The following is a 26,961-nucleotide window of genomic DNA, read 5'->3' as shown; positions in this document are numbered from 1 at the left end:
TAGATGAAGCAGGCAAGAAATTCAAAGCGGTGATGAGAATTACAGCACTTCACTTCTGAATAGAGACTTTGTTGAAATGGGCTGTAGCTCTTGCACAATGCATAGCCCCAAAGGATAAAACGTTATGCACACTGATGTGTCTATTGAACTCTCATAAGAATAATCATGAGCTGACATGACTGGTGAAGGGTGACTCCTATGAAGCGTTGCCGAAGAGCAAAAGAGGATTACTTTGAATGAAAATGCCTGGAGCAATAGAATGGAAAGGGTGGTGTGAGCTGATGACAATAGGTCTCTATAAAAGCGGCTCATAGAGCAGAGCACAGGTGCACCAACCTGTCCACTTGACAGAGTGGAAGCAGAGTAGTTAGCTGGAAAACTGAGCTGTACGTACCCAGTGGATGGTCAGGATGCCTCCAGAGTCAGGCACTAGTGTGGGAAAGCCAGAACGTGTCTCAGGTGCCCCACAGTTTTTCACCTGGGAGGAGATAGGACTCCGCACAGGCAAAGGAGAATTCAAGGAGGAGAGATGGCTGGTAATCAGAAGGAAGATCTATGATATCAGCCAATTCCATTTGCGACACCCTGGAGGAACCCGTGTCATCAGCCATTATGCGGGACAAGATGCCACGGTGAGAGCTTGTAGTGGGGCCTGGGGACCCAGAGCATTTGGGAAGAACCATAGCTTAATGGCCAAACATCTGCTTTGTATGCATGATGTCCCAGGTTCAATCTTGGCACTGCCTATTATCTCAGTGGATTTCAAGTAGGAGTCAGAGAAAAGGTGACTGGAGAACCACTGCCAGGCAAAATGGACAGGATTGGGTGAGATGGACAATGCTCAGACTTAATGTAAGGCAGCCTCAGATGATCATATGATATGGTGCTTACTTGTCAACGTTGTCTAACACTGGGGAACATTTTTTTCCCCATTTTCTGTTGCATGAGATTTTTCAACTGTTCTTATATTTTTTTCAATGCTGATTTCATATCTGAAGTCGGTTCTGTTCTGTAAGCTCTAGTTTTTTTGCAATTCATGTTTTTCACTTTTCACCTGAATATTCGTTTTTCACAATGCAAGAATTAAATATTTTATTCAGCAGAGAGCCAAAGTAGTACAATATGATTATAAATGTAAGTGACTTATATAGCATTGAACATGACATGTATAGCATTGAAAATGACATGTATATCTATGTACAGTTGGAGGTATGCAAAAAAATGTATTTCCTTGAGGAATATATACAAGCTGTTGTTATTCAGTTAAGAGTTTGCGCTTGTATTTGAAAAAAATTACCTTCAGTATTTAATGCCTTCACAAACTGTTTCATCAAGCCATCTTTTTTCATGTCTCCTATGCCAAATACGGACAGCTATATGTTCAGTAAAGCTTAATTCAACCACATAAAGGCAAAAGGCCTTGAGGTCAATATTGGCTTATGAGATCCTGAACTGTAATAATCTGCAAGATCTCATCCTTACCTCCTATGTCGTTTTTCAAACTCCAAATTAATTCTTTTAAATCCATCTCAGAATCAAATCCAGAATTCCTCCTTCAACGAGCCACGCCCCTGGTGCGTCCTGATTGGATGCGCCAAGGGAGCGCCGCGGCTGGGTGCCAGCCAATGGGCTGGGGGGGGGGAAGAATGGCAACCATTCCCCCACCATGTGTAGGCTTTGTGGTGCCCACAGTCTCCCCTCCTCCTACAGCGGGAGGGACTATTCTGGATTTGATTCTGAGATGGATTTAAAAGAATTAATTTGGAGTTTGAAAAGCGACATAGGAGGTAAGGATGAGATATTGCAGATTATTACAGTTCGATTGGCGGTAGGCATTGGATTATCTCTGAAAGGTTACAGGTGGGGGGGGGAGGTTGCTGCCATCACCTCCCCCAAAATGCTGAAGGGTACTCCCTTAAGGAGTCCGGGGCATGGCCATGTCCGAAGCTGTGGTAGGTGAGGGCCTAAGGGCCGCCCCTAGTGGTGGCCCCGGGGTGAGTTCCTAGTTGATCTGCATCGCAGGGCTCACCCAATGGTGGTTAACCCTTCACAGACTGCCAGCAGAGCGGGCTGGAGTCAGATATAGATGGTTAGATCCAATGCCTAAGCCAATACCTCTCTACGTCCGTAATCAATAAAGTTGTGGCCCATTAACCTTATGCAATGTCTCCTGTGTCTTTATTTATTCCGTCCGCCATCTTGGATGCGGTTTAGATAGGATTTTTTCTACTTACGAATTTTTAGATAGGGTTGCTTCTACTTACGAATTTTTTCTCCCAATGCATTCCTATGGGATTCGACGTACAATTTTTTTCAACTTACAAATGTGTGTTCGGAACGCATTAAATTCGTAAGTAGAGGTACCACTGTATGAGGTTGTGGTTTAAAAAAAGTTGTTGGTTTTCCACAATCTTGGGTGCAATATGAGTTTGAAGCTCCATTTCCTGAACAGTCACCTAGATCAGTTCCCCAAAAACCTTGGGGCAGTCAGTTATGAACAGGGAGAGCGCTTTCATAAAGACCTGAAGACAATGGAAGAGCGTTATCAAGGGCGATGGGACAAAACTATGATGTCAGACTACTGCTGGACCATCAAATGAGAATCCCCTGTGCAACTCCACAAATGCAAGAGCTATAAGCGCAAATTCTTACCTGAATAACAGCAGCTTGTATACTGTAGTGTATCCCAAAGGAATACATTTTGTGCGTGTGGTTTTTTTGCATTTTTTGCATAGACAGACATGTCATTTTCAATGCTATATACTGTATGTCATGTTTAATGCTATATAAGTCACTTGCATTTATAATCATATTGTGCTACATTGGCTATGTGTTTAATAAAATATTGAAAAATGATTGCATTGCGAAAAACGAAGATTATGGTGAAAAGTGAAAAACATGAATTGCAAAAAAACTAGAGCTTACAGAACAAAACTGACTTCAAATATGAAATCAGCAAGTTGAAATTAGGTTAGAACAACTGCAGGTGTCAATGCCACAATAATTTTGTTCCCCAGTGTGCTAAAAAGATTTAGACCAAGGGAAGAAGGATCTGAAGGGACAGAAAAGGAAATTCCAGAAGTCACAGGCTATTCAGAAAAGAATTTGGGTTATATCTGTGAATGGATGAATGAAGCAAGAGTTTGCAACTCCTCTTTCAGACATGGAAATGGGGCAAATAGTAGATTAGAACATTGTATAATGTTAGCCTGCTTAAATCCCACAGCATTTCAATCTCAGGGGATCTAAGCTGCCTAATAATGTGCAAGATCGCAACCTTAAGCTTCAAAGCGTCTTCAAAAGATGCTTGCTCAGAAGCACCACCTAAATTTTGTCTGGGTGATATTCAAGTGGATTTGAGGGTTTCTCCTCAGACAAAATATCAATAATTATGGGGAGCCTCAAGGAATTTCAGAAACATCAGTGAGATCTCTCATGTTTGGGTGTGTAGGTAGGTGTGGTTTCTTGTTCAGTTATGCTTAGGATTTCATCTTTCTCTGTGTATTTGCACAGCCTTATACACTCACAATAGCTTTCCAACCAAATTCATTCAGTGGTGTTTTCAGTGAAGTTGGAATTCATGATCAAGGGTAGTCTAGGAAAAGGCTATTTGGGTGGCATTCAGCTAAGCTTTACTCAGGGTAGACCCAATGAAATTAATGAACATGACTAGTTAGGTAAATTCATTTTAGTTGGTCTACTTGGTGAGTTTGAAAGAAAACTTGTTTTCATTGAGCATTCTTGGTAAGGGGCATAATTTATGTTGCACCATTGAGTTGGATTTGTGGTGCTGTAGAGGGGTTGTTTTGTGCTTGTTGGTGCAGCACTATGGTTTTTTTGATGTTGAGCCAAGCTTTTTGTAAGCTTCTGTGAAGATATTTAGGATGGAGTTCATCCTCTGAGTGTGCACACACTACGTTGTCATCCAGCATACCAAAGCTCTATGACGGAAGTTACAGTAACCTTACTCTTTGCTTTCAGCCTGCTCATATTAAAGAGCTTTCCATCTGTTCGATATATGATTTCTACTCCGGAGGGAGTAGAACTTTTAAGAGTTTTTAGAGTTGAGTTATGGTGCACAGAACAAGTCTGTCACTGACTGATGCTCCTCAGATGCCAGGATCAAAAATGCTTGCCGCAAGTGCATCTTTTTTTGTGGGTACTCAAGCGTATATACCTTTTTTCCTAGAAGAAAAGCACTAATTAAAAATGTGGCACTTGCTTAACAACTTCATGGTGAGTGCTGGCACCCTTTTTCCAGAAGAAAAGCACTAATTGCCACCTGTTCATCATGTTTCGGGACGACGACTGAGCTATTATGACCAATAACTGTTGCTACAACTCCCCTCCAACCATTTGTCTGAATTTCTTCCAAAACAATTTAAACCAGAAGTCATCAGCTTGTCTTTTTTCCCTCTGCGTCTTCGAGGAGGTAGAAAAGATGAAGAATGTGACCATTACTAGTCCATTACTAGTGCTGAAGTTCATTTCACTCAGGCCAAGCGGGAAGGTTGAAAGCAGTTCAGTTGCAGTCCAAAGGCCAGGGCAAGCTGGAACGGAGAAGAAAATCTAAGTCCCCTGAGAGAGATATTCTCCTCCACACAAGGTACACATTCCCAAATGCAGAGTGCCACAGCCACACAGGACCACGACAGTCAGTCATGCACAAACTCCCACAACAAGAATCTCGTCACAGCACATGAAGAAATGCCCTAACTACATCTCTGGTTTCTGGGGTCTTCCCAGCATTGCGCCAGACTCTGCTTTTCTCAGCCACGCAAACCAAATCAGTGGAGGACCTGGCTCGGCTGAGCTTGAAAGATCCAGAATATATCTGGGTTCACCAGAAGGCAAAGTTCAGTACTCCAGCAACTTTGGAACAGAACTATGTTGCTTGTGAGCTGCGCGAGAAAATCAATATGCTGTATTCCTTTTTGAGAAGTCATCTGAATGAGAAAAGTATTGTACTTTTTGCAAGCTGTAAAGAGGTTCAGTATTTGTTTAGATTAGATTAGATTTCTTTATTGTCATTGTGTAATTACAATGAAATTGGATGATTAGAGTCTTCTGCCATCTTCGACCTGGGCTCACTATACTGGCTCTTCGTGGCAGACAGCAGCACATGAATAGAATGGAAGTCTACATTGATTTTGTGGCAAGAAATCAGCAGTTCTCTTTGCTACTGATCTTGTGGTTCGGGGACCTTGATTTCCCTGCTGTGAATTGGGTCATTCAGTTTGACTGTCCAGAGGACAGAATACTCAACGTTCACTGCGTTGGCAGAACAGCCTGGTACCAAGAAGGTGAGGAAGCTCTCCTTGTGCTGCTTTCTTTGGAGGAAAAGTTTTTACTCCCTTAAATCCGCCTCTGGTGGATGTTCAGGTGTGAGAGTGAGAGTGCAGAAATGCAGCTGGGTAATTTTAGAACCTGGAGTCAGTGGTCTTACTTTGGGTGGTGGGGAGAGGAGGTTTTAGACAGCCATCCTTTAATGGATCCATCCACACCCAGTTCTGACTCTGTTTGAGAGAGAATAAGATCGAAAGAGCATAGGGTAGGGTGTGTGTGATAATCTTAAGATAGCCAGCACCCCTCACTACTCCCCTGGACAGCTCCCTGTTTCACTTTTAAGAGAGAGTCAGAGACAGAATGGTGTGGCTCTGGCCCTAACTATTGCTGATATGCAGGCCCAGAAACAATTGTCCCCAAGGGAATGCAAAAGAGAAAAAAAAGCATTCCCCACCCGTTATCTTTACACCAGTCTTGGAGTGCTTGGACTTACAGAATGATAACAGCAGCACACCCACACTTGAGAGAGGGGAGTATCAGCAAACTCAGGGGAAACTCAAGGGTGGGGTGGGAGAATTGTGTGAAGGGACCACTAATGAGAACCAGAACCAGCGGAGAAATTCTGTACGGAGTGGCCTTCATATGTGCCTTATTTGACTTAACAGTGAACGGGTGATACCGGTATGTATGTCACAACCAAATGTGTCACTTCGATTTTCTTTCATCATACATCTGCAAGAGGGAATTGCCCAAAGTCACACCCACCCCAGGCAAAATTCTCAGTATGTTGTCCTTTCTTAAGCTTCTTTTTTCACCCAGTTTACCTCTATTCTCATTTCTCTCAGTCTTTCGCAACAGTTCCTCCCCCTCATTTTACTGCTGCTTCTTCCCCCCCACCCTTCACTGGCCCACAGAGGTCCAGTTACTTCCCCTTCCAAGTCATATCTCCTTCCTTGTTCAGAATTTGTATTTATATATTTAATAAAAATTATACACCACTTGACTGTTTTTTTAAAAATAAAATAAAATAAATAACCCTCATTGCACCTCCCTCCCCTCGCTTGACCCCCAATCCCAGCTGTCCAACAAACTGTAATTCCAAAACCACCCATCAACCTGCCACTATTTTTCCAGCTCAAAACGAACTTCCCAGAATATCAGCTCCATCACTTCAGCATAGTAGCTTCCTCCGTTTTACACCCTATTTTGTTCTCTCTGTGGTTTTAGGATGCTTTCACCGCTTTCCACAAGGATGAGGACTTAGTCAAGAAATACCTGAGCTCCCTACTAATTGGGGAACTGGCACCTGATCAACCCAGCTGTGAACCAACCAAAAATGTGAGTTTCCCTCGCAAGTTTCTTTTAAGGATATATGTGGTGTGGCCAGTGGCCTCAAGACATTTTGCTGCCTGGGAGGAAGGATAAGATGGCACCCTCTCCATTACACATACTGAAGACTGCTGGTCTGGAATCTGACCCGTAAGTTCAGTGCTGGTGATGCTAGTGTCAGGATAGTGTCATCTTCACACCTGAGACCAGCAGGCTATCTTAAGGGACAGAGAGTAGGCTGCATGACATACACAGTTTTGTCTTCTGATAGAGGGGAGTTGCTGGGGGACTTAGGAGGAAATATGGGGGTCTGGTATTGCCCTCCCTCATCAACTCTGCCTAATGGTAGGAATAACGCTGTATATAACAAATACAGGAAATATACGGTAGCTTGCAACCAGGGGCAGCTTGCCCATTGGACCTAGTGGCGCAGGGCGCTGAGGGGCGCCCCAGCTAGTGGGGGAGCTGCGCGGCGGCCTCCCTTTCCCTCTTCCTGGACGCCCGCCAGCCGCGCCGCTCGGAGGAGAGAGGTAAACAAGCAGAGCAGGGGCACTAGGACCCTGTTCCGCTCTGCAGCGGAGCTTTCCTTTTTTACAAAAAGAGTGGGGGGCGCCCGAGGGATCTGCACCAGGGCGCCCGATGACCTTAAGACGCTACTGCAGGCATCCCCAAACTGTGGCCCTCCAGATGTTTTGGCCTACAACTCCCATGATCCCTAACTAACAGGACCAGTGGTCAGGGATGATGGGAATTGTAGTCCAAAACATCTGGAGGGCCGAAGTTTGGGGATGCCTGCGCTACTGCTTGCAACTACAATCCTGTAACATGCTTAGCACATGTTCTAGTTGTGGCACCTAACACTGTGTGTAGGACTCCCTCTGTGACCCTATAACCTTGCTCTCAACATTTTAAGTAATTGTGTCCTAGAGATCACTGAAAAATAGAAAACACACACCGGGCATGTGATTTTTCATGATGCTGCAGAAGCTCAGTATTTCAAATTATTAGAATGTGGCCAGCTGTTCTTTTGCAGACAATCCAAGCTACAAAGACGCCCACCCCTATGGCGAATCCACTTGCTACGGCTTCCTCTTCATCCCTCATTGAAATGAAGATGGGGAGATAGTGGAGATGTGATTGTTTGCTCTTTTAACATGTCCCTGGTTAGGACACAGAGCTAAATGAGATCCCCTGGTCTCACAGTCCCCCTGCTGGCTGGGTGCCTTCCAGAGTATGTTTCTATGATGAGTAAGTCTGTTCCACACGCAGTCTGCATCACATATAACCACAGATGAGATATATTAACTTTAGGCACCTCTCGCAGGCAATGCTGGTAAATGATTTCCATGAGCTACGCACCACAGTGAAGAGGATGGGACTCCTCCAACCCAGTTTTCTCTTCTTCGGCTTCATGTTTCTACATGCTTTCCTGCTGGATACTGCATCCTGGCTGACTATCTGGTATTTTGGAGCATCCTGGGTGCCCTTCCTTGTTGGCGTGGCACTGTTCACCATTGCACAGGTAATGTGTTTGTGTCATGAAGATCTCTGGGGTGTTTCTCAGCACCTCCGGGACCAATGAACTGCTTTATGATTCATAGCATTCTCCCTAGCCACAACGCTGGAATTTTAATTATGTCAGTGGAATTTCAGCCTCTTTGTTGGCGTTCTGGCCAATAAATTTGCATTGATGCTCCTGGGTTTATCCTGTAAAGCAGTAGCAGGATTAGTAACAACTAATCCAGAATGCGGCAGCTAGACTGGTGACTGGGAGCGGCTGCTCCCAGTACGTTTCCGAGCACAATTCAAAGTGTTGGTGCTGACCTTTAAAGCCCTAAATGGCCTCGGTCCAGTATACCTGAAGGAGCGTCTCCACCTCCATCATTCTGCCCGGACACTGAGGTCCAGCACCGAGGGCCTTCTGGCAGTTCCCTCGTTGCGAGAAGCCAAGTTTCAGGGAACTAGGCAGAGGGCCTTCTCGGTGGTGGCGCCTGCCCTATGGAACGTCCTCCCATCAGATGTCAAAGAGAAAAACAGCTACCAGATTTTTAGAAGACATCTGAAGGCAGCCTTGTTTAGGGAGGCTTTAAATGTTTAATAGATTATTTTATTTCATTTTTCTGTTGGAAGCCGCCCAGAGTGGCTGGGGAAACCCAGCCAGATGGGCGGGGTATAAATAAAGTATTATTATTATTATTATTATTATTATTATTATTATTATTATTCACCGTTTCTCAAATATATGGTGCCATACTGCAGAGACAGCTCAAACGTGTGGGTGATGTGAGTTGGATGGAGAATGTGAAAGAACTCTAGTGATTGTGCACATTGTCGTGGAACCATGGCGGATGGGCACGATTTGATTGCTTCCGTGGGGAATTTTGTGCACTGCCTAGTCAGTATGCTACTAGGGATAGAGGTGGAATTCAGTTCAGTTCACATTTAAAAGCGAACCAACCAAATCTGCACTTTTCTAAATGATACACAAACTGAAACACAACCTCCATTCAAAATTCACACTCCCGCACTGGCCTCCAGTTCCTCGCAGGCTGCATACACCACCTGCTCTGCATAAGGTACTATGCAGAACAGGTCAGTGCAGGAGCCCCCATTTACTGACTGCAGTGCTGGAGGCACATACATTACGTACAACCAGTGCTTTTTTCTAGGGGGGCACAGGGAGAGGCATACCCCTACACATTTTGTGAATCTTTGTACTTTTGTCCATTTACTGTATTTATTTCCCCCGATTTGAACTATAAAATGGTGGTTTTCTTGAGTCAAAATGAGAGTACCCATAAACATTTTTTAAAGAAAAAAAGCATTGCATACAACAATGTGTATATTAGGAGCAATTCATGCTAAAAGAAACCTTTTTTTACCCTAAGTGATATGGAAATGTGGAGAACTGAACATTAGAGACATGAAAAACTGAGATAAGCTGAAATTGACAAATTCACCCATCCCTAGTTTCCACTTTAACACTAGGCTAGGCATCCCCAAACTGCGGCCCTCCAGATGTTTTGGCCTACAACTCCCATATCCCTAGCTAACAGGACCAGTGGTCAGGGATGATGGGAATTGTAGTCCAAAACATCTGGAGGGCCGAAGTTTGGGGATGCCTGCACTAGACATATACGGTAGATAGCAAGGCCAGACAATGAGTAAGAAAAGTGACATTATGAAAGGTCCAGTTACATGTTGGGGGGGGGGCAAAATATCACATCACATTGTCTTAGTGTTGCTTTTCCCCTTCCAGATCCAGTATGGATTTTTACAGCATGATCTTGGGCATCTTTCAGTCTTTCAGAAGACCAAGTGGAACAGACCGTTTCACTTCATTGTGATGGGAATATGTAAGGTAAAATGATGTGCAAATGACAATGTCCACTGACAATGTCCCAATAGCAGTGCCCTCTTTGCACTTCACTGGGGGAAGAAGGACCATTTCTTGGGCTTGCCTGGTGTGATGATAACAAGGATAATGAAAATAGCATTGATGGTATGATGTTTCAAGCATTCAGTGTGGTTCAGATACGGGATCTCACTCATTCTTACAACTCTATTAGTATTGCCTCAGTCCATACTGCAGGGGGCAAAGTGATGAAAAGCATGGTTTAAGGCTATCTTACCGGTAGTGGTTTCATGGCTTTGGTAAGATTTGAACAGCTTGTTACACAACACCAGCTGCTGGGGCTAAAAATCTCAGGTGAAGGACTATGGCAACTCTTTCCCCTCACTTTGGCAGCAAGGGGGCTGTTCATCATGGCTAAATAATAATTTGGGTACTACCTAGCAGTGGATCCTGGTTCACTAGGAAGTAAAGAACAAATAAAGTCAAGGCACTAAATAAACACTACGTATCTCTGTAACATAGATATGGTCTTAAAACTTTACAAGAGTCTTTGGCCAATAGAATACACTGTTTCATGCCATCCTAATCTCTGAGCAGTGCAAGATTCCAGTGATTTCAGGCGCTTACTCAGGGTTCATGTTTCCATTTGGAAATGGGGCACAACAGAGACTGTGTTGTCTTTAGGATATATGCTTTATTTACACACACAATGGAGAGGTTCACAGCATTAGCATCACAAGAGGGTCTTGTTTCTCCCATAGCCACAGCCTTGGATTCAGCATGGCTCTCTCTCTCTCTTTGCTGCTTTGTATCTAGGTCATATCACTGCAAACTCCACTCTAAACTCAAGCCTTGTTCTTCTAACTAACCGTTTGCTGTCCCACACAGAGCGCCTTTCCTTTGTTTCCCTTAATGGCCCGTCAGCCAGGCAACACAGGAAGCTGGCCTGGCTTATATTTAAAAACTTGCTGGATACAGGGGGCACACAGCTGTCTAGGTCCACCAGTGAGTGAGTAGGCCAGGCCAGGGAGATGCTCTTCTGAAATGGAGAGGGCCATTACAGATCTGGAGCCTTCTGTAGGGACATACATTCAGCTGAGACAATTGGCACATCCTCCTTACTTCCAAAGTGAAACAATGTAATGCAATGTGTTTTAAATGTTCTACACTGCTCTGGGATCTTCTGATAAAGGGAGGTATATAAATCAAGTATACAACAACAACAACAACAACAACAACAACAACAACGGGGAGGGTTTTTTCTTCCCTCTCACACATTATTATTTAGGATCAGAGAGTGAATTTTGAATGCTTGCCTTTAGATTGAAATCTCGGAACTGTCTAGTAACTCAACATGGCAGGAGGTAAACTCACATGTTATGGTAGGAAAGGGGAGGGTACAGGATGGTAAAGTTGTATCATGTGCCCCTGTCTTTAAAAAAATAATAATATCAGCTGTAGTTGAGCAAATGTATACACCTAGATTTATTAATCTCTTATATTCTGCAATCTTTATACAGCAGGAATGAGTACAGTATGTAGCTCTACCCATGAATAAGTGGTATATATGTGTGTATTTTCATTATTTTTGAAGGGTGGACCACCAAGCCAATGGAACCATATGCATAACCAGCATCATGCCAAACCCAACTGCTTCCGCAAGGACCCTGATCTCAATATGCACCCATTTTTGTTCAGCCTGGGAAAGGCACTCTCTGTGGAGGTGAGCAGAAGAAAATAATAATAGAAAAGGGAACACCAAATTAACAGAATTCATACTCTTAGTGAGCAACCTAGGAAGAAAGGAAGCACGCCATCTCCAGGACACAGCTTTAGTGTTCCTTCCTACAGCTCATGTTGTCGATGGGCTGGTTATACCATTAGATTAGTTTCTTATTTTCCTTATTCCTAGATGGCATCTGTTCTGCTCATGACAGGCTGGCCTGGAGTGGGAGTACAGAAATGGATATGGCCTTCAGGCCATCCCTCCACAAGTCCCTTTGACAGGCAAAGCTGTTGGTCACCTGATGGCAGGTGACAGCAGATGATTTAAAGTTTCAGCTGTGGCTGAAGGAACAAAGATTCTTTCTTTGTGTCCCTGGATTCAGGCCACAGCTGTGAAGTCATAAGGATGACACGTCTTTGTTGTTTGCCCAGAACTGCTTAACAGGCCAACCTCTGGCCTGTGGGCTCCCAAAATAGGGTGCCACCACTGAGAAGACCCTAGTATGTATAATGTCTCCTCCCCAATGGTTCTCATTAGAGCTAATACAAGGATCCCTATTGTAAAGAATGGAAGTTGGCACTCAGAAAGTTTATATATGGTTGTCAGCTTAACCACGTTGCTTCTCCTCTCCATCTGCAGCTTGGCAAGAAGAAGAAGAAATACATGCCCTACCAGCACCAACACATATACTTCGCCCGTGAGTATCCCTGCCATTTTATAATAATTTTATAATATTATTTTATAATAATAAAAACACGATAAAACATCAAACATTAAAATCTTCCTTAAACAGGGTTGCCTTCAGATGTCTTCTAAACGTCAGGTAGTTGTTTATTTCCTTGACATCTGATGGGAGGACAGGGAGGGTGCCACTACCAAGAAGGCCTTTGCCTGGTTCCCTGTAATCTCACTTATCATAGTGAAGGAACCGCCAGAAGGCCCCCGAAGCTGGACCTCAGGAGTATGGATCTGGAAATTGCAACCTTTAGTAAAGCCATGCCTTGTGGTGGATGAGAACAATGGCATTATTATTGGGCAGCATAATTTTTTTTTGACAAGAGTTTTAGATGGATGATTTGATGAAAATATGGAATTCTATATTAAGTTGTTGCTGTTGTTATTTTATTATTATTATTTACTACTACTATTTTGCCAGTATGACCAGAGATGGATGGATAGACAGACTCTATTGCGTTTGGGTGATTTACATCTTTGTAATGTTCTTGTTTTCTGATTTCACTAGTCTTAGCCCCGTTGACCTTTGTTATATTCGTCCAGGGTGTTGTATTGCGTTTCGCATTTCAAAGGAAAAAATGGCTGGTAAGTCATCTGCAGATCTGCAGTGCTTTCTCCTCTGAATAAGTCTATTTGGGGATGGGTATAAGACAGAGCAGGAACAGTGGCAGTATGCAGGGAGCGGGGAGAAAGGTAGGGTCCTGACACTTCCTTTTGCTCTCTGGTGCTATTGTATGCTGCCGTGCGGTGAGCTAAGGCAACTGGGAAGATGTCCTTCTCTGTATACCTTGGAAGATCTACATTTCCTATGAGCCAGCTTTGGGCCTGTTGACTATGTTGTGCATTGGGACACCAGAGAAACATGGGAAGAGGCAGATCTCCCTCCCCTGCATTCCATGTTGCTCATGGGCTGGTAATGCTTTAGGGAGAAGTGGGAAGATTTGGAGGCTGGTGGGGAGGGTGGGTGAGAATATGGGAATTCTTCTCTGGCTTTGAGTTTTATCTGAGCTTGAGAAGAACTTCTGGTTCCTGAAGATCCTTTGACAAACCTCTGAATTTTGTATCTGAGCCTGAGATTAGTGAGCTTCACCGGGATCTCTGATTTGAACACCCTCCTAACAAAAAGCTTGGGTGACATCAGCAGATGAGAGGGATAAAATCCCTCCAATGAATTATTCCGGGAATTCTTTTCACTTTGAAGAGAAATGTAGCTTCCTGGCAGAAAATCTACCTGGCCCATCAGATTCAGTATTGTCCCATCTTGACTATTACTGATCCCCTTCATGCCCTTTCCTTTTATCATGACAGCATCCCTGGATGTTCACATGCAAACAGTGCTGTTCATCTATATTTCATTATGGCCTTTGTGATCTCCATAGTTGTTGCATACAGTTAGTAGATCTGAAATGAAGGACCTGGCAACTGTTTTCTAACCTTCCCCACCCCCCTAACTCTGTTTTCTTTGTCAGGAGTTTGCTTTCATCATACTTTACAATGTCCGCGTCTGTCTCATGTATGTTCCTTTAATGGGATTTAAGAGCTTCATGGCATACTACTGGTTGGCCAGGTAATAGTTCTTCTGGCTTCTGCTTTTTCTGCTCTACAGGCTTTCCTTAATTTACGAGCTGTGTGTTCAGAATACATGCTCTCTTCATGTAGAAACTGGCTCCTACATGTGTCAAAGCCTCATACCACAATGACACAAAAGCAGCCCAGGAAGGTGCCCCACAGGAGAGACTGTGCCTCCTCTAGTGGTTACTCTAAACTGGTGGTTTTTAGATGACCCTGCAGCCCCCCATGGACCACTTGAAAATTGTTGAGTGTCTTCGAGGACTACTTAATGAATATTCTGCCTATTATAATAATAATTGTCGTGGGACCCAGGTGGCGCTGTGGGTTAAACCACTGAGCCTAGGGCTTGCTGATCAGAAGGTCGGCGGTTCGAATCCCTGTGACGGGGTGAGCTCCCGTTGCTTGGTCCCAGCTCCTGCCAACCTAGCAGTTCGAAAGCATGTCAAAATGCAAGTAGATAAATAGGAACCGCTACAGCAGGAAGGTAAACGGCGTTTCCATGTGCTGCTCTGGTTTGCCAGAAGCGGCTTTGTCATGCTGGCCACATGACCTGGAAGCTATACGCCGGCCCCCCTTGGCCAATAATGCGAGATGAGCGCGCAACCCCAGAGTCGGTCACGACTGGACCTAATGGTCAGGGGTCCCTTTACCTTTATAATAATTGTAATACACTGTGTGAGATCCCGAATGGTTTTTAATTTCATTTTTACAGTCATGTTGCAAACCACCCAATTGAAGCTTATGGACCACTGTTTGGAAACCCCTTCTCTAAATGGCTTTTGGTCTCATATAAGGTTGAGAAACCAGTGGGCCTCTGGATGTTACTGGACTCCAGCTCCCATCATTCCATGCTGGTTGAGGCTCATGGGAGTTAGAGTCCAACAGCATGTGGTGGGCTACAGGTTTCCCATCCCTGATCTAGTGATTTCAAAGCAAAATAAAAAGAAGGGTTGTGGCCTCTATTTGAATGGTGACTGTTAGTGCCTTTAGCTTATTTGTTAGTACCTTTAGCTCATTTGAATGGTGATTGTTAGTGTTGTTGCTTGTCTGCCTAGGTTCCTAGAAAGCTCTTGGTTTCTCTGGATCTCGCAGATGAACCACATTCCAATGAACATTAACTATGACCAGAATTTAGACTGGGTGTCTGCCCAGGTAAGATAACTACTGCTTTTATCTTCATCTTTCTTTCATATAACAAGCTCATTCCTGAATATATTTGGGCACAGGGAAGGAGACACCTAACGAACCACATCAGCTAAAGCCCTGCACAAGGATTTTGGCTTGTGCAGTTGCGCTTTCCCATTCCCCCCAACCCATCCCACATATCCTGAAATTGGCTGAAGGCGGCTGGGAACAGTGGGCTAGCAGCGGGAGAAGAGGGGAGATTATTCCATTTGGCAAGCTTGTGCAAACAGAATGTTTGGAAGAGCATCATGTTGAAGCCCACTCTTAGTATCGTATATTGTTGGAACCTGCCCTGGAACCTTAGGGTGAAGGGTGGGTTAATAATACAGTGGTACCTCGGTTTACAACCACAATTGGTTCCAGAAGTCTGTACTTAACCTGAAGCGTACTTAACCTGAAGCAAATTTTCCCATTGAAAGTAATGGAAAGTTGATTAATCCGTTCCAGACGGGTCCGTGGAGTACTCAACCTGAAGCGTACTTAACCCGAGGTATGAGTGTAATTGGTTCTGGAAGTCTGTACTTAAACTGAAGCATACTTAACCTGAAGTGAACTTTCCCATTGAAAGTAATGGAAAGTGAATTAATCCGTTCCAGATGGGTCCGCGGCGTTTGTAAACCGAGGCGGTTGTAAACCAAGGTATGACTGTAATAATATGGGCAACTCTCTATGTTTCCAGGGGTTATGGTCCAGGGATTGTGCACAAGCCAAAATTGTGTTGTCAAAACACATTGGGTGCAATGACTGGTGGAATTGCCAAAGTCCCGTCCCGTCCCGTCCTGTCCCATATATATATATATATATATATATATATATATATATATAAGAACATAAAGCTGAATGTGCACAAGTTAAATGCATGTAAGTTACAAGTTACCTGTAAGTTGCAAGTTACCTAAACGGCCTCTGCCCAGTATACCTAAAGGAGCATCTCCACCCCCATCATTCTGCAGCTGCCCAGAGTGGCTGGGGAAACCCAGTCAGATGGGCGGGGTATAAATAATAAATTACTACTATTATACTACTACTACTACTATTACTATCAACTACTACTATCTTATGGGACAGGCTGCTGGGCCTGGGCAATGTATCAATACATCACCTAGAACTGGTTTGGGAGCCAGAGTGTGATGGCGCCTTCACCTGGCAGTATATCATGGGTGGGACTTGCCTGCACCTGGCTCCATCTTCTGCCAGCACCTGATGGAAGAAACAACCTGCACTGGCCCCGGTCCTGTGAGGCACCCAGGTGAAACTGCCACCGCTCCCACCGAGGTTGCTGAGGCGGTTTCACCCTGGTGCCTCGTGGGGCTGGGGCCAATGCAGCTTGTTCCTCTGCTATTCAACATTGCGATGTATCACTATACAGTGGTACCTCAGTTGTCGATCGCTTCGAAAGTTGAACATTTCGGCTTTTGAACACCGACAACCTGGAAGTGAATATTTCTGTTTTTTAACGTGTCTTTGAAGTTGAACGGCTTCTGAGGCACGCTTCTCCGTTTTTTCAATGGATTTTGCCAACCGCCCATTGCGCCTCGGTTGTCAAACATTTCGGAAGCCAAACGGTCTTCCAGAACGGATTACATTCGACAACCGAGATGCCACTGTATTGTGATGTTTGGCTGGTGATACATCGCGTTGTTGAAAAGCTGACAACACCCAGCCCTACAGGCTGTATTGCAAATCCTTCCTTTCCATTGTCTACTAAGGCCTATAATTTAGCCTATAAAGACAGGGATCAAAAGATGATAGAGACACTAATGCCAGATGTACTTTGTTTTCTGATCTGACACAAGCAGAGAAGGAGAAAGTGTGGACAAGAGGGAAGCATAGCTTGTGGTGCTAATCTTGTTTCTTAATAGCCAGTTATTTATCATCTTGCTTGCTCCCTATGGCTAAGCAAATGCCAAATCTTTATGTCGTGGTTTCCCCATACAGCTTATATAGCTGAAGACTATAATCAGATGAATGAACTGAACCTTTGCCCTCTAGGAATCCATTTATGGGTTCTTGGTAAGGATAAGGGAATAATTTGATTCAGTTCACATTTCAAGTTAACCTACCTAATTTGCACTTTCTGAAACAACAGGAAAACCAAAAAAAGTCATCTTTCAAAATCCACACTTTTCTGAATTTTTCAATGCAGTTCTCCAGCCGAATAATGGGTACAAAAATGAATTTACTGCGATAAAAGTGTCCATTAAAAGGCATGTGTTCGTGAAAATAACATACAAAACTGCATCGTATTACAGGAAATTGCATTGCAAAATGTGTATATTAAGTAGAATTGCATACAAATGTGGATATTAAGAGAAATTTGTATTAAAATGCTGGTGAATGTCCATGAGGACTTTTTCAAAATAAAAATCACAAACTGATATGGAAATAGGGGAAATTGAACTTAAGAATGAGAAAATAAGAAACAGAAAGAAGCCAAAATTGGCAGATTCACCTATTCCTACTTCCCAGTGCAATTAATTCACTGTAAAGGTTATTTTCCTTGTTGTATAAGAAAATTTTGTGTGGGTGGGTGGGTGGGTATAACAAATTGCAAATATGTTGATCAGTGGCTCTTAATGCTGCTTTTATAGTGCTTAAATGGATCTATTTGGTGCACTCTCAGGTCACCAATAATATAGTGGAATTAACAGAGGAACATGGGAAAGAGTCCAAAGTTTCTCTGAAGTTTCTTCAACCTGCTACAGAGAAAACACACTTTCCAGTTGAAGAACAACTTGCCTCTTCAGCAGTGCAAACACCAAAATTCCAATGTGCATAGCTCTCCACTCATGATTATAGCATATTTTCATCATGGTCACACAACACAGATGTAGTTGCTGAGTTCTGATTCAGAAGTCTTTTTAGTGGCTTCACATGTGGTACCAACAAGGAAAGGAAAACCCACAAATAAAAATTAAAAACAGTAGTCTGCAGAACAACAAAGGTTAAATGAAGGAATGTAGTGTGTTGAAAATGAAAGAAGTGGGATTCAGCACATTCCTCTTTCTCACTTAGCTTGCAGCAACGTGTAATGTGGATCAATCCCTGTTCAATGACTGGTACACAGGACACCTAAACTTCCAGATTGAGCATCAGTGAGTAAAAATATACCCTTTTATGAATGTATTTGGGAGAGCCCATAATGGAACTGATGGACCACCCCCAAACCCTGAATGTTACTTCGCACCTGGAAAGACAGGTGGTGGCCAGGAGTGCTTTTTGCACTGCTTAATAAACTAACAATTTAATAGGCTAAACCAGCCTTGGGCAGCCAAATACCCTCCAACATTTTGAAGCCAAAATCCAGGGCGCCATCTTCCCAGAGGCCACCTTCCTGTCTTTTTATCACAAGAGCACAGTGGTCCATTTCAGTTGCCAGGATCTTATGTGATTTTGCCCCACGGTTACCCCCCCCCAACCCCAACCCCCCACTTTTCCCAGGCACAGTACCCAAAAATGTGTGTTCTGGGGCACAGTGTAAGATCACGGCCCCAGAAAAAGTGCTTTTTTTCAGGGGAAAATCATGCCTCAAAATCATGCAAGAGCACAGCAGCCAAAATGGCCGCCATTCTCTCGTGATAAAAAATGGGATGTCCCTGCTTTTCTGGGAGACTTGCATGTTACACAGCCACGTTACCTGGAGCTGATGGAAGTTGTAATCCTAAACATCTGGAGAGCACCAGTTCGTGGAAGGCTGAACTGGGCAGAACTGGGATGCTTTTGGCTCACTTAAGATTCTCTGCTAGCTGCTTGATCCCATTTCTCCCTCTTTTCATCACAGCCTTTTCCCAACGATGCCTCGCCACAATTATTGGAAGGTCGCTCCTCTGGTGAAATCCCTCTGTGCCAAGCATGGCATTGAGTACCAATGCAAGCCCTTGCTCACGGCTTTTGCGGATATATTGCAGTAAGTGTCAATTAACTGAAGGAGGATCAGGGAGGTAGGCTCAATTGGGGATGAGAATATCAAGAGTGGGGGAAATCCTACTGGGCTTGGCGCCTACAGTTAAAGTGGGAGCAATAAACAGCTTATTCCAGTCAGGGCAAGTGCCTGAACAGCTTTCAGTGGGTCCCACTGGCAACCCTGTGAAAGATGTTGTCTCAGCAAGGTTAAAAATGACTGTCAGGGAACCCCCCCACCCCACCCCACGGAACTTTAAGCAATCCTTAAAGGTCGCAAAGTTGGTTCTGTGATCACATGCTCCTACATGGCTGTAGAGCAACAGAAGCTCCAGGGAAGTTATCCTTGGGGTCTGAGGGTGATGGGAGAGCCACATCCTTAGGCCAGGAGGGTACAGAAGTGGTTTCTGAAGTTTTCCCTCCCCAGGTTGGGCAACCTGTGAATTGCCCAAGTCTGAATCCGCCTTAGTCAGGGCAATGCTGGGGCCCAGATTTAGAGGACATGACAGACAGCAGCACTGGTAGGGTATGGAAGAGAGAACTCTTGTGAAATGTTGCTGTCTGTGATTCATGAGGCCTTTCCCCCCTTTCCCTCTGCAGCTCTCTGAAGTCGTCAGGGGAGCACTGGCAAGATGCCTATCTCCATGCATAAGAAGAGGAAGTGTCCTCAGGAGCGAAGCTTCTCCTGCCACTATCTGATGCTGCTGGGAAAATGGAAAAAAGCAGCCTTGGGAAAGCATAATTTTGAGTGGGGATTAGCTAGATCCTAATGAGACTGTGAATGGGTGTTTTTCTCTTTCTTTTGCACAGGCAGGGGTGAGCTGAACCTGGGGCATTTAGCTCTAGAAACCTGGAGAAACTCCAAAGAGATTGGGAAAGGCAAATCAGGGCAGAGGGTACTTTGCTTTTAGCGTTTTAGTCAGCCTGCATGGCACAGATACACCACTGACACAGCAGATGATCAGCCTCAAGCCACTCTGGGTGCATCCACCCTCAAGCTTTCCTTCTGCAGCCAATCCTTGGGAAAACTTTGCATGGATAATCCTTTCAGTGCACTCTCCTGGCACTGATCCACCAAGTTGCAGTAACCTCAGAGGCGCCTTGCAAATCAGTTTGCCCAAGACCATTTTGGCTTGCGTTGACACAGGGCTAGCACTTAAACGACAGGTAATGTCAAGGATGCCATGTAGAATGCACTCCGTTTCCATGCCTGAAACATACTGCCCAAACCAAATTAAAACACATTCTTCTTTGGGGGGCACAACTTCCTCTCCTTCAGGCAGGTAACATTACTGAACTAAGGCAGATTCATAAATGACTTGTTGCTGTATAGTAGATAGGACGTACTGACTCTTACAGAGAAGCTGTCCCTGATATGCAGTGTAAGCCAGGAGCAGAGGACGCTTTGTGTTCATTTGCCTTTTTTATTTTAAGTGTGGGGTATCTGATGAAGAATTTGCACAGTTGGAAAATCTGGGAAATCTGCTTTAAAAAAGAAGAAGCCCTACCTACCTGGAGATGCCAGGGATTATTAAAAATGACAGCCTTTGCCGTTTTCTTGATAAGAGGTGCATTGCTTCTTAAGCATGAAGAAAGGCCTGTGGAGAAGATCGTGGACAACATTAGTTTTGGAGACCTTCTGTGCTGGCATGTGAGATGTCCTGATGATGGATCCAGCCTCCTGGTCCCCCAGAGGCCGCATGCTGCTTCTCCAGAGCATCAACCTGGACAATGAGGGCACAAAAAAGGCCATGTGTTTGGGCCTTGCCCAAAGCCACCAAGAACCCCTGCTCTTGATAGTGCATCACTCTGTTGTATGTAAGATTTCCATGGTTATCAGTAAATGAAGTCACATGATATAAATACGACTGCCACAACCACATGTAAAAGTGGATTCCATATTCATCACATCCAGTAATAAATCAGGACCTGTGGCTGTTATTTAAATGCATAACAGTGCTTTGATAATTTGTAATCATGAAACAATTTCCAATTTCAATTAAACAGAATATTCATGAGCAGTTGCATGTGGGTTTTGTTCTTCACACTATCTATTTAAAACTGATTTGAGGGCATGCATGATGGAGTTATGCTTCATCAAGTTAATATTCCTATTAAATTATGAAGCACCATTCATGTTGAATCAATAGTGTCAAACAATGCATCCCTTTCCAGTAATTTTATTGGGAACTCCTTCAAAAAATGTTCTCTTGTTCAGTTACATTGCCCTCCTTTGCAACATCATGTAGCCCAAACCTGATTAACTTTGCTATGTGGCATCATTCCAGTCAAGTTGTGATCCCTGCCTGGCTGAATCATACATCAGATAAGCCAGGAAAGATGGAAAAGAAGCCAAAACAGGCAGCAGGGCAGTCTCGAGCAGGTCGCGCGCCCTGGTGCTGAGGGGCGGAGATCGCTCTGGCGCCCCCGCCCTCGCAGGGCGCAGCATGGTTTCCGCGCGGCTTCGTCGCGCGGCGCCCAGCCTACCAGCCCGGCGCCCTGGCGCACCACGCCACCGGGGGTCTACCTAGAGCCGGCCCTGAAGCAGTATACACTCCCATAATCCAAGCCATTTCTTTGAAAATGAAAATGAAATAAAATAATTTCCATATGCAATTCCATATACATGCAGGTCCCACTATCAAACATTTGTTATAAAAAAATTCATTCCCTATGTACACCACAGATTCAGATATCCAAAACCAATGGAGATCATTGAATCGCTATGCATCCATTCACCTAACAAACCGTTTCCTTGAAAACACATTGTGTTCGGATAGCAGGACATTTAGAAACAATTCTATATTTAAAAAACACTTTAAAATATTCCCAGTACAGACTTATGCCCTCTCAATTCTTGTTTGGGTACTTTGAACTTGCCATGTTTCCACCCCACCTCCAGCAATTGCTAGTCCCACCCAAAAAAACTCCATATTATTTTTAAGATTAATATGCTCTGGTTTTTCTCAACATTACCTGCTCTTCTTCATAATCTCGGGCTGGACAAGGGTGTCCCCTACCTTTTTTTTTTTTAGCTCTTGCCCAGCCTGAGACTCTGAAGTAAAAGAATGCAATCTAGATGACCCTGGCTAGGAACTCATGTCACAGCAGTCACAGCTGCATTTACAGTCGGATCCTGTGCATATTCTCCCACTGCATTAAATGTGTGCGGTGCTAGATTACCAAATAGCCAGAGAAGGCACTGGCCTATGGGCCCCACACTATTTGAAGTGCCCCACAACACCTGATCTTGAAAGAAAATTACAACCAAGCTTTATTAGTTCAATGTTACCCCACTAGAGTGGAGGGTCCCAAGATTTCAACTGCCCAGGGGTCTCCCCAGGCCCAGAGTTTCATCCGGCTGTGTGTGTACGCAAGCAGACATATAAAAGGAGGGTGGCGTTTTCTTTTTCAGCCGCACCATCTTGCAGACCCTCCAAGTGTCCCTATTTTCCAGGGATATTATCGGATTTACAGAAGCTGTCCCAATTTCTGATTTGATCCCAGAATGCCTCGCTTTTAATTGGGACGTCTCTATTTTCATCAGAGAAATGTTGGCGTGTATGCATCTTGCTCTTTTCTCACACTCTCGTCCTTCCCCATCTTAGTTCTTCTGAATCATGGGGTCAGGGGTGTGAGTGAGCTCCAGTTAATAGAAATAGTGGCTTAAAGTGGTGCTTTAAGAGGAGGGAGGAGGGGTGAGCAGTTTGCTTGGCCTGAAGGCACAGCTCTCCTCCACCTTCTAGCTTGCAAGCGCCATCTCCTATGCAGTCGTGAGTAGATTCCCATTCCTGAAAGGTCCCCCTTACAGTGTACAGTGGTACCTTGGTTTGCAACCGTTTTGGATTACAACTGAAATATACCTGGAGTCGAGAGTGAATTTCATGCTCTTTATTCAGCTCGTAGTCATCAAGGAGAAGAATAGAAGAAGAATGCCCTTTTCCCAAAACCATCTGCTTATATACATTATTTACACAATGGGCTTTGCGTGATTGGCTACTTCAGGGCTACACCTGTGGGCCAATCAGTTTGTGGATTGACTCCTGCCAGCAGCCTGATTGGCTGCTCCTGCAGGCCAATCATGTTGCGGATTCACTTCCACCTGGAGTTGGATTGGGTGGCTCCTGCAGACAAATCAGACTGCTGATTCTGGATCCTATTGTTCTATGAGTCAGCTCAGTACAATAACACCAACCATTTTGGATTATAACCACATCAAACCCGGAAGTGCTTGTCCCCTTTTTTTGGATTACAACCCATTTTGGGGGATTACAACCTTTTTTTGGGGGGGAGGCCACATTGGCGAAAGCGCACCTTGGGTTACAGCCTGTTTTGGTTTACAACCGGACTTCCGGAACGGATTATGGTTGTAAGCCAAGGTACCACTGTATCTGACTTAAAACAGTAAGTAAAGATGAAATACATCTTTGGGAGGCCTACCCACGCCTCCAAATTTAAATTAGCATGAATGCACCCACACAATTTCTTTTTAAAAAAAGTTAGTTTTAATCTTTCTGGGTCTAACAACAGGCATCAAGAATCAGGAGTGGCTGTATTTTATTTTATTTTTTAAAAAAGCTTTATTTAGAGGAATAAAGTCCTCAGATTGCCAAGCCCTTAACATTAAGGGAGTGTCGACAAATCACAAGCTCATCCATTACAGTTGTGCTAATTTTTGTGACATAGCAGGAAGGAAATAACAAAAATAAATAAAACCGAGAGTCTTAAGCACATGACTGCAGCATCGAAGTCAAACCCCATGCATTTGTATGAGGAGGAGGCACTCAGAGGGGAATTCCTTCATTTGCACGGTGCTTTCCCTGGCTCAGTGATAGAGCGACTGCTTTGCATGCAGAGCATCCCAGGTTCAAGTCATAGTGCAGAGGATTCCAGGCATCTCCAGGTAGGGCTGAGATAGATCTCTGTCTGGAGATCTGGAGAGACCTGCTTCAAGTAAGTGTAGATAATACAGAGCAGGATGAACCAGTGGTCTGATTCAGCATAACAAAGCTTCCTATGTTTCTCTGATGGGGGGAAATTCCTTTTAGGAAACCTAACTAATTGTATTTCCTGAAACTGTATATGAAGTGAAATGCAGCTCTCCTTCAAACATTTGCACTTGCCCCATCTTCCATGTGATATTGGAAGATGGCTGCCATATCTCCTCTCAGTCTCCTCTTTCCCAGGCTAAACAGACCCAACTCCATCAACCATTCCTCATAAGGCTTGGTTTCCAGACCCTTGATCAATTCGGTACCTGCTTCTGCATCCATTCCAGCTTATCAATATCCTTCTTAAATTGAGGTGCCCAGAACTCTCTTTTTTAATGTTTATTTATGATTTTCAATTTTATACATTTCAATAATTATACAATCATTTTAACATTTCGAAACTCAACTTCCTTCCCCCTCTTTCTGCAGTTCCTTCAATTTATTTTATATCTTTTTTGCATATTCTAAATTAACTTAACTTAATCATTTATTCATCTACTTTAAATGTATACTCTAATAAAACTGCAGGTTATTACCATAATCCTGCCAATGTTCTTATCTGTTTATAGTTTGTTTGTAAATATTCAATAAACCATTCCCATTCTTTTTATAAAAAGTTTGTCATCTTGATTTCTTTTTTCCCTGGTAGGTTTCACCATTTCTGCGTATCCAATCTTCTTTTGTTGGGACTGCTTCTTTCCATTTTGGGGCAAATAACACTCTTGCCACTGTAGTCACATACACGAATAAATTTCTATACAGTTTGGGTAGTTCTGCCCCTATAATTCCCAAAAAGAAAGTTTCTGGGTTTTTAACAAATGTTATTTTAAATATCTTTTTCAATACATTATATATCATTTCCCAATAAGCTTTAAACTTACTACAAGATCACCACATATGATAAAAAGAACCTTCTTTCTCTTTACATTCCCAACACTTATTTGATTTGGATTTATACATTTTTGCCAATTTACTCAGTGTTAGGTACCTTCGATATAACATTTTCATACAATAGCATGCTGTGAATTTTATATCCATATTCCACAATCATTCCCATGCTTCCATATCTATAGTATAGCAAATATCTATTGCCCAATGTATCATTGAGGATTTTACTTGCTCATCCTTTGTCTCCCATTCTAATAGAATCTTACACATTTTAGATAGCACTTTTACATTACATTCCAACAGATTTCTCTCCAATTGTGATGTTTGTTTCCCAAACTCTCATATCCTATCTTTTTTAAATATTTCAAAGTTTTCCTAATTATATAATTTGTAAATCCTTTATGTACAGTGGTACCTCGGTTTATGAACACAATTGGTTCCGGAAGTCTGTTCATAAACTGAAGCGAACTTTCCCATTGAAAGTAATGGAAAGTGGATTAATCTGTTCCAGACAGTCCGCGGAGTACTTAAACTGAAGCGTTCATAAACTGAAGCGAACTTTCCCATTGAAAGTAATGGAAAGTGGATTAATCCGTTCCAGACGGGTCCGCGGAGTACTCAACCTGAAGTGTACGTAACCCGAAGCATGGGTGTAATTGGTTCCGGAAGTCTGTTCATAAACTGAAGCATTCATAAACTGAAGCGAACTTTCCCATTGAAAGTAATGGAAAGTGAATTAATCCGTTCCAGATGGATCCGCGGCGTTTGTAAACTGAAAATTCATAAACTGAGGTGTTCATAAACCGAGGTTCCACTGTACTTTTACCTTTTCATGCCATAAATAGGCGTGCTAACCAAAAATATTATAATGACCTTCTAAATCAAAAATATGTGAATTCTCCAATGTCATCCATTCCTTCAACCAACAAAGACAAGGTGCTTCATAATATAATTTCATATCCGGCAGGGAGAAACCTTATCTCTCTTTTGCATCTATCAATATTTAATATTTTATTCTTGTTTCCCCCCCCTTGCTAAATGTATTTAGAAATATCATTTTGCCATGCATTGAAAGAATATGTCTTGCCGCTCACCAGAATTGATTGAAACAAAAATAACATTCTAGGTAATATATTAATTTTTGTAGTCAACACTCTACCTAACAGTGAAAGATTCGTTCTGTTCCAAATTTGCAATTTTCCTTTAATATCTTCCCAGGTTTTTAAATAATTATCTTTATACAGGTTTATATTAGTTGCTGCTAACCATTCACCTAAATACTTAACCTTCCTTTCAATCTTCACAGGGCATAGTTATCTCATGGTAACTGCCTATTCTAGAAACTGGCATTGTTGCAAGATCCCGGTTTTTAAAAGCAGGCTATAACTTGCAGCAATGTGTTAACTACCCACCCATAGCAGGCAAAGTGTATTTATCATAGAGTTAGGCGATTACATCACTGCATTCTATAATGCATCAATCTGTGCGTCCCTCAGCTTTCTCTGGTTTTATCAACATGGTTGTGCGTGTATTGCAAAAGGCAGTGTTCCCATAAGAATTGCTTCATTGCCTCACTGCGCTGTTTCTCATCATAGTAATGGAAAACAAAATGCTTTTGAGTTTCCCTCATTTCGAATTGCAACCGGCTTTTCAGATGCAATTGTAACCCAAGAGCCTTAAAAATATCCCTTCCTCACTTAAATAAATGAATAAATATAAAATTATCAATGACACCTTTTTAGAATTCTTGCATTGCTACTTGGGAATTGTAGATTTGGGGCAGGGAAGGAAGCAGATTGCCTAGGCAGCTGTGGCACATTCTGCTGTCCTTCACATAGCACTGTGAACCACCATACATACCTTGAACCACAGTGGGTCTGAGGTACTGGTTTTTCCTCCAAATGGTGGAACCCACAAGGGCTTTGTTTTCTCAACAGCCAGACTTGCAGTTTGCCTTTGTAAAGGCCATATCCTCATGCTGGAGATGGAGAGAG

At 43.3% G+C, this 26,961-nt stretch overlaps 1 protein-coding gene across 1 annotated transcript; it reads left to right on the top strand.

Moving 5' to 3' along the window:
- Positions 1 to 327: 327 nt before the first annotated feature.
- Positions 328 to 21,423, top strand: LOC118089045 (acyl-CoA (8-3)-desaturase). The gene is made up of 12 exons (XM_060276925.2): positions 328 to 632; positions 6,514 to 6,624; positions 7,940 to 8,137; positions 9,875 to 9,976; positions 11,565 to 11,693; positions 12,336 to 12,393; positions 12,940 to 13,016; positions 13,901 to 13,998; positions 15,059 to 15,155; positions 18,204 to 18,283; positions 18,970 to 19,095; positions 19,689 to 21,423. Exons 1-12 carry the CDS (start codon positions 402 to 404, stop codon positions 19,738 to 19,740), a joined length of 1,359 nt encoding a protein of 452 aa, XP_060132908.2. The 5' UTR covers positions 328 to 401; the 3' UTR covers positions 19,741 to 21,423.
- Positions 21,424 to 26,961: the final 5,538 nt, after the last annotated feature.

This window comes from Zootoca vivipara, chromosome 1, assembly GCF_965207765.1.
Source record: "Zootoca vivipara chromosome 1, rZooViv2.hap1.1, whole genome shotgun sequence".
Classification (NCBI taxonomy): domain Eukaryota; kingdom Metazoa; phylum Chordata; class Lepidosauria; order Squamata; family Lacertidae; genus Zootoca; species Zootoca vivipara.
The sequence above is the reverse complement of the archived record's forward strand: the minus strand, read 5'-3'. Positions and strand labels throughout refer to the sequence as shown.

Bases quoted from the DNA above. Each gene is read 5' to 3' on its own strand.
- LOC118089045 (XM_060276925.2), top strand. From the start codon at position 402: ATGGTCAGGATGCCTCCAGAGTCAGGCACTAGTGTGGGAAAGCCAGAA. The intron at 633-6,513 runs GTGAGAGCTTGT...CTGTGGTTTTAG, and splicing joins ATGCGGGACAAGATGCCACG to GATGCTTTCACCGCTTTCCA. The intron at 13,017-13,900 runs GTAAGTCATCTG...TTTCTTTGTCAG, and splicing joins TTCAAAGGAAAAAATGGCTG to GAGTTTGCTTTCATCATACT.